At 29.7% G+C, this 8,776-nt stretch overlaps 1 protein-coding gene across 1 annotated transcript in view; it reads left to right on the top strand.

Moving 5' to 3' along the window:
- Positions 1 to 988: 988 nt before the first annotated feature.
- Positions 989 to 8,776, top strand: part of LOC143195329 (uncharacterized) — a 42,725-nt gene continuing 34,937 nt past the window's right edge. Inside the window, exon 1 of the mRNA XM_076402373.1 lies at positions 989 to 1,441. Coding sequence (XP_076258488.1) covers positions 1,060 to 1,441 — 382 coding nt within the window. The 5' untranslated portion in view covers positions 989 to 1,059. The remainder of the gene's footprint in view (positions 1,442 to 8,776) is intronic.

Below are 8,776 nucleotides of genomic sequence, written 5' to 3'. Positions count from 1 at the left end.
TATATTTATTTTATAGTCTGTTCACTACGCTTGTAGAATTTCAACTGAACATGTTTCTTTTCATCTCAGGTACCTAAATATCGATTGGCTTAGCACTCCGCTATTGTTATTTCTATAAGGACTATAAACTGTAAACTGTGTCCCTATAGCTATTTCATACGCTATATAGCCAGTTTACACAGAAAAAAAATGTATTCAGTACACTGATGACTTGCACATCTGCCTATATAGGTGGGTACCCGGGTACCCGGTCATTGAACAAATTGTGAAAGTTTGATTATTGACCGGACAGTTAAAAATAATATTCTTTTTATAGATACTAATGTGAGCTGAACCACAGCTGATTTTTAATTTACAACCACATATTCCTTTACTGTGGTTTAAGGCAAATTGTCTGTGAGTATATACATATTTCAATTCAATTATCAATGTAGATTTAAATGAAAGACTATTAAAATTACAATTACGAATTGTGTCTTGGCGAAGTAATAATCTTCCACATTAGTGTCCATATTCATCTGGTCGGTTCGGAATTCAAAAAATAAAATTAAACTAAAAAAATTAAACCTTCCTATTCGAAAGTTTGACGTAGGATAATATAAGAGTACTAGAGCGGAATCCTAGGGAAAATAATTAATATTATTTAAACCTTCATATCCAGAAAACAACATTCTCATTATGTTCTGCTTAATTGCACATAATATTTACCTTAAAGGCTACAAATAAAACGTCATAACAAGAAATGTCTTAAAAATTATACACAAAAATAGAAAAGAACAAATATAACCTAAGATGTTTTACAAAATTACAAATCAAAATGAAGAAAAGAAATCTGTCATCTTTCTAACTTCAACCTCCTAGTGATTTAGATGCACAGGGAAAAGAAACATGTTTACGGACTCACCTATTTAAGTTCCCATTATATATTTCTATATTGTGGTTTCTAAATAATATAATTTCCCTATCAAGTTTGGCAGTTATCCAATGTCATTTTAGCCTTACCTATCAATTTTGATAGCTTGTAAAATTATCCATTATTCACTGAACAAAATTTCCAGTATGCACGTTTCACTTACCATAAACCTCATCAGCAGCCTGTGCAAGGAAATTATATCCAAACAATACGTTGATATAAATTTTCCCACCTTGGCCCCATTTCATTACCTGCTACAAACGTTGTACGATTTATGGCCAACTCTAATTCAAGAAAATAAATTATTGATTTACTGGAGGTATGCGCCAACCCAATTCATTGAGATCGTTGACCATATGTCTTTAACCGCCTTTCTGACGATGACGACAGATCCACAACTATACATAATACTCATCGACACATCCAGAAAGTACCCAGATCTCGACAACTTATTAGAAATTCTGGATCTTATGGAATTGAAGTCACAAAAGGAACAAGAGCGAAACAAGTACGATTTAAGATGCGAAGGTATTGACATGGTAATATGATATGTATACAACAACTTTATAATTAAATACTATGACTGATTTTAGAATTGCTAATTAGCTTTTCCCTTTCCAATCAATGCATTTTTTGTTAGACGAAAATATTGAATTATAAGGTTTCAATGGAATTACATGCTTTTTAGGAGATATTTTACATGTCCTATTTATTTTAAAGGAAACTTAATATCACCGGATTCAGTGCCAAAACATTTTATGTTCAAAATGTGATACAATCGATGTCACTGAATGCCTTAGTAAACCAAAAATAAATAGATTTATATGTAATACATATAACATTATGTTTTGTAAAATGATGATAGTGTAGAATGGTTTTAAATAACAATATATTGTACATTGATATAGTAACATTTTGGAACTCTGGAGTATTTATGAAAGAAATAAGTAAAAGGAACAACATTTTGATTGATAAAAATAAAAATAATTTTGACAGCATTTATGTTATCTTGGCAACTATTGGGCCGTTTTTGGATGACTTTTTCGATTTTCTAAGTCTCTCGATGTTTTTTCAATCCTTTTCAATGTTAAAACATTAATTTAAAGTTAAAACTAGCGTTGGGAACTATCGACTGAAATAGTCGATATTCACAAAATAGTCGATAGTCAAAAAACTAGCGACTTAAAATAGTAATTAATATTTTCAGTCAAATGCACGGTTCGGCTGTTTTTATCAATTCGTGATGTCAGACAAAGATGTATGTATAAATTGTAAGAGGAGGAACGACGGAGATAGTTTCTGGGAGCAGTTTATTCTATATATGCTTATATTTACCAACGGTTTTATAATTGGGACAAATATGTACATATTCCCTCACGTACTGACCCTAAAAAAGAAAAGGAAAAAATGTATTACTGAATACTTTTAACATGCAATTAATAATTTTATTGTAAACGAAGTAGAATTATTTTATATTTGAATGTTCTGTGGATTTATAAAAAGGAATGGATTTTATCTATGGAATTGAATAATACCCCACAAAGTAAAAATAAGAATTAAACATATACCTAATCATGGAGTAAAAAACTAATCCATGACATAATTAAAAATGATCGCACAATAACTAATAGAGCTTCTTAAATTAAATAAAAGCTTTATTTATTATTGAACGGGATATTTTTAAACAAAAATCGAGAGAGTAATCGAAATATTATTTATTATTACCATAAAAACAGTCAAAAGTATTTTACTATTTATGATTCACAATTTTAATGTTTTTACCCTATTCCATTAACAATCTTGAAAAACATTGTTCCAAAATGCTGCTATATTAATATACAATATATTGTTATTTACAAGCAAACTACCAAGAAAATGATAAAACTATATATATTACATATAAATCTATGTAAGCATAAATTGGGTACATTTTTGTCAAGGTCGCGGCTAGGACGACAGAGCCAGAACGTTAAAAATCAGTTGAATGAAACTAGAAAAAACAAAAATAGTAACTAAAAGTACATGACTAAAACAGTCGATAGTAAATTGTAATAAAATAAATCGGACCGAAAATGGCGACTGAAAACAGTCGACTGAAACAGTCACTGGTAAAAAGTAGTAAAATCAGTCGAACCAAAAATAGCGACTGAAATAGTCGATAGTAAAAAGTAGTCAATTACTAAACAGTCGATAGTCGTTTTCAGTCGATAGTTCCCAACGCTTGTTAAAACGCAATTCATTGAGATCATTGATCATATGTCTTTGACCGCCTTTCTGATGATGACGGCAGCTCCACAACTATACATAATACATCAGAAATGACACACCCAGAAAGTACGCGAATTCCGATAACTTATTAGAAATTTTGGATCTTATAGGAAAAGTTACTAAAGGAAAAAGAACAAAACAAGTATGATTTAAGAATCGAAAGTATAGTCATGGTAATATGATATGTATACAACAATCTTTATAATTAAATACTATAACTGATTTTAGAATTGCTAATTAACTTTTCCCTTTCCAATCAATGCATTTTTTGTTAGACGAAAATATTGCACTATATGATTTCAATGGAATTACATGCTTTTTTAGGAGATATTTTACATGTCCTATTTATTTTAAAGGAAACTTGATATCACCGGATTCAGTTGCAAAACATTTTATGATCAAAAAGTGATACAATCGATGTCACTGAATGCTTTAGTAAACCAAAAATAAATAGATTTATATGTCATACATATAATATTATGTTTTGTAGAATGGTGGTAGTGTAGAATGGTTTTAAATAACAATATATAGTACATTGATATAGTAACATTTTGGAACTCTATTTTTTAAGAGTATTTATGAAAGAAATAGGTAAAAGGAACAACATTTTGATTGATAAAAATAAAAATAATTTTGACAGCATTTATGTTATCTTGGCAACTATTGGGCCCTTTTTGGATGACTTTTTCGATTTTCTAAGTCTCTCGATGTTCTTTCAATCCTTTTCAATGTTAAAACTTTAATTTAAAGTTAAAACTAGCGTTGGGAAGTATCGACTGAAAACAGTCGAAATAGTCGATATTCACAAAATAGTCGTTAGTCAAAAAACTAGCGACTTAAAATAGTAATTACTATTCTCAGTCAAATGCACGGTTCGACTATTTTTATCAATTTTGACAAAGATGTATGAAGCCTTTTCTGTATAAATTGTAAGAGGAGAAACGATGGAGATAATTTCTGGGAGCAGTTAATTCTGTATGTGCTTATATTTACCAACGGTAGTATTAATAGGGACAAATATGTACATAAGAAAAGGAAAAAAATTATTACTGAATACTATTAACATGCAATTAATAATTTTATTGTAAACGAATTAGAATTATTTTATACTTGAATGTTCTGTGGATCTATAAAAAGGAATGGAATTTTTCTATGGAATTGAATAATACCCCACAAAATAAAAATAAAAAATAAACATATACCTGATTATGGAGTAAAAAACTAATACATGACATAATTAAAAATAATCGCGCAATAACTAATGGAGCTTTTTAAATTAAATAAATGATTTATTTATTATTGAACGGGAATATTTTTAAGCAAAAATCGAGAGAGTAATCGAAATATTATCTATTATTGCCATAAAAACAGTCAAGAGTATTTTACCATTTATCTTTCACAATTTTAATGTTTTTACCCTCTTCCATTAACAATCTTGAAAAACATTGTTTCAAAATGTTGCTATATACAATATATTGTTATTTACAAACAAACTACCAAAAAAATCATAAAACTATATATATTACATATAAATATATGTAAGCATAAATTGGGTACATTTCAAGGTCGCGGCTAGGACGGCAGAGCCAGAACATTAAAAATCAGTTGAATGAAACTATAAAAACCAAAAATAGTAACTAAAAGTACACAACTGAAACAGTAAATAGTAATAAAATCAGTCGGACCGAAAATGGCCACTGAAAACAGTCGATAGTAAAAAGTAGTCAGTTACTAAACAGTCGATAGTCGTTTTCAGTCGATAGTTCCCAACGCTAGTTAAAACTCAATTCATTGAGATCATTGATCATATGTCTTTGACCGCCTTTCTGACGATGACGGCAGCTCCACAACTATACATAATACATCAGAAATGACACACCCAGAAAGTACACGGATTCCGATAACTTATTAGAAATTTTGGATCTTATCGGAAAAGTCACTAAAGGAAAAAGAACAAAACAAGTATGATTTAAGATTCGAAGGTATTGTCATGGTAATATGATATGTATACAACTTTTATAATTAAATACCACAACTAATTTTAGAATTGCTAATTGACTTTTCACTTTTCATTCAATGCATATTTATTAGTCAAAACTATCGAAAATTTTCAAAATGCCATTTAGGAGGTATTTTACATGTTCTATTTCTTTTAAAGAAAACCAGAGATCACCGGGTTCAGTTGTGAAACACTTTTTATGATCAAAAAGTGATACAATCGATGCCGTTGAATGCCTTAGTATACCAAAAATGTGTGAAAAGCAAGCATGGTAAGCTCAAAGTGAAAGAAATCAACATCGAAGCTTGCTATTGATTATAAAAAATAAACTTTGGTCAATAATTCAAACGAAAAATTGGGTCTTTTATCAGACATGAAATCGAAGTCAAGGGTTTAGAGAAAATTGTGTTAACTATGAAAAACCCCTTTAGAATAATGTTTTACAATCATTATATTAGGATATAGTTTAATCTAATTACATTTTCAGTATCAAGCTCTCCCACTAATATATAATAAAAATAAATTAAGTAAATGTATATTAAAATACTAAAACTTGTTCCCATTTTAAAATGACTTCAAAATCCGATAACGTTTCCAGAACAGCTTTTTATTTTGTTTTATAGTTCTTGGAAAGCGCTTGTTATGGAATAATGTTTTAATTCTTCTTCTATTTTGTGATTTCTATTTACAATCAATTTCATCAAAAATCTTATAGTTCAGCTTCAATTCCTTAATATTTATATTTTGAATCTCTAAGAGGGTAGAGGATTCTCGAATTTTGTTCATATATTTTCAGATAATATGTTAATATATGTCGTTTTTAGATTATATATGAATAAATAACAAAATGCATAAGCGAATGTCAAAAAAATGTTAAATGTTTAAGGTTCTACAAACCTACACTATTTATAATATACTTTTATAGAACTTACCTTTGTTCTTCCTAATCAACAACATTAATGGAATAATCAAAAGTAGCACAAAATTTCAACAGCTTTTATTAAAAATCTAAATTCATTCATTCATTCATTTTACCATTCAACCTCAACCTCCTCATAATCGTGCAGCGCTACAAGCGCATCTGGATAGTACAGCAGGTAGCATAAAACTTCCCATCGCAATCATTTTAACATTTCTTTGACTAGTCTTGCTATATGACAGCGCCTTCTTCAAAATCATACTTTTGGGAGTTTTGTAGACGTTTTAAACTAATTCACAGTTAGAATTGATCTTTTTTTTTGTAGATAGTAGTAACTGCTTCTCCAGAGACCATATAGACGGCCGGCTTTGTCAATAACCTAGATTTTGTTCACTTAGGAAGCGAAGCGATTTTTCATCGCCCGAAAGAAATGACTTCAATTTTTAAATTCAAAGATATGAAAAAAAGCGGCACTTCACTAACAATTTTTTGATTTTCTAATTATCTGTCATTCAAATTATACAGCTCCCATCTTTCCATCATTTGGGTATTTCCAATCGCTTGCCCATAACTTTATTTATAACTTTTCAACGCAATTTATATTTGAGTTTGTGTTGGGTCTTTACACAATACTTTATGCAATAATCTTCAAACAACCAACCAATATCTTAAACGTTGAAATCACAACATTTGAATTGTCGAAACCTCATGTAATAAGTTCTTATATCGATCATGCACAACGTAAATCTCGACCAGCAAACAATTACCTTCAGGGACATTTTTCTTTTGATGAAACAAGAATAGTAATACATGCCACAAATGCATGCTATCAGATTTTTCATAATGTTGAGGTTATAGCTAGTGACATCTACCACAAAAATCGGAAAATTTCCTGGACTAACTCATAGGTGGCGCTAGTTTTATTGCATTCACCGATTTTTCAATTATTGCTAATCTTCAGAAGAAAGCTATTAAAATTTTATGATAATCTACTCATAAGTTTGTAAGTTATTGTGCTAATTGTGATACTACCTTATTTACCTATTTTCAAAACAATGAATCAATTTTGTGTTTTAATTTTACACCGCTTGTTGAAAAATACTGTTCAAGCGAGTCAGTGGCTTTAAAAGTATTATAGGAACTCCGCTCCATCAGAAACAACAATAAAACGTTGGTTTGCTGGCGTCAAACGTGGTTGACGTCCAAATGAGGTGGTAACACAAGAAAAAATAAAAAAGATCCACAAAATCATTTTGAATGATCTAAAAGTGAAGTTGCCAGAGTTAGCAAAACATCGAAAAGATATGAAATAAACGTGTTGGCTTTATATTATATGAGTATCTGACTATAAGAGAGCTCTGTTCAAAGAGGAGGCCGTTTGCCAGTGTTGATCGAAGACAAGAGCGTGTTATTGATTCTGACCAGTGTTTGGCCATGTTTAAACGTAACAAACCGATAATTTTACCTCGATATGTGAAAATGGCTCCATCACTTCATTCCAGCAACTGGTGGCAGGCCTATTTTGAGGCAAAAGATAAATCGTTCTGGAAAGTGATATTGAAATGTTGATGGCTCTTGATAGAGATTACATTGATGAATAAAGTCAATTTTGAACAAAGATAAACCGCGTTTTCTTTGTTACGCTGCGACTTTTCGACCCATTACAATACAAATAACTAATATTTTATTATACTAATACAAAGCCTCATATAAATATTATAGTTAAAAATGCATAAACTTGGCTGAAAATTCTGCGTATAATTCTAATTTAGCTGTAAAATTTTCATGAATTGTGATATATTATTTACATAGAAATATAACACAGCATATTATAAAACCAAAATTGCTTTTTTTACACTAATTTTAAAAATAGGCTTCAAACTAATACCTAATATATAATAGATATCCCCATATTTTTAATTACGTATATTTCTCAGTATACAACATGGATGCGGCCTTTGTAGAGCATTCGCACCGAAAACTGGCTTTATAACGAGATGCTAAAGCAAGAAGAATGAACTAAGATACAATTCAAATATACCAAAACATTGTTCTTGAAAACTATATATAACCGATGTTCAGTTCCACGTTCTATTGTTATTTGCGTTAACAGAGTCTTGCTTCAGTTTTCACAAATATTCAAAATGTTTTGAACGGTTTAAGATTTCCTCAATTAAACTGAAGTTAAATGAATTTCAGATTACTTGTCTCCAGGATACTGGTTACATCTATATTATTTTAAATTTGTGAATTTTCTGATTCTAATTTAACTGATTCTAATATTTATACTATATAATAACGATTATTAAAGTTAGAATTTACAATGAAATACTAAAGTTATTGTCAGAGCATATAAATATATTAAAGTACTATCAAATTAAACAGTGCTATCGAACTGATTAGTAATATATATGCGATTTTACAGTGCACAAGATAATCCCATTTATATTTGATCGCCTACGTTTCATTTAAGTATAATAAAAGATATTAAGCGCTATATCACACAGTGAATATTTCTATATTTAAATTATGTTCTACGTTAACGTACACATTAAATGAATATAGGATGGAGGAGTCTGAGGAATGAAGTCTGTTTTTCGACGAATTGCTACCTGAAAAGGATCCCTAATTGAGGATAGTTTCATGCTTTTTTTTTTGGCCAAATAGTACACAAATT

This window comes from Rhynchophorus ferrugineus, unplaced genomic scaffold, assembly GCF_030347505.1.
Source record: "Rhynchophorus ferrugineus isolate W39M unplaced genomic scaffold, kcgeb_rfMv2 rfM4, whole genome shotgun sequence".
In the NCBI taxonomy this organism is placed as follows: Eukaryota; Metazoa; Arthropoda; class Insecta; order Coleoptera; family Curculionidae; genus Rhynchophorus; species Rhynchophorus ferrugineus.
This window is presented reverse-complemented; position numbering and strand designations above follow the sequence as displayed.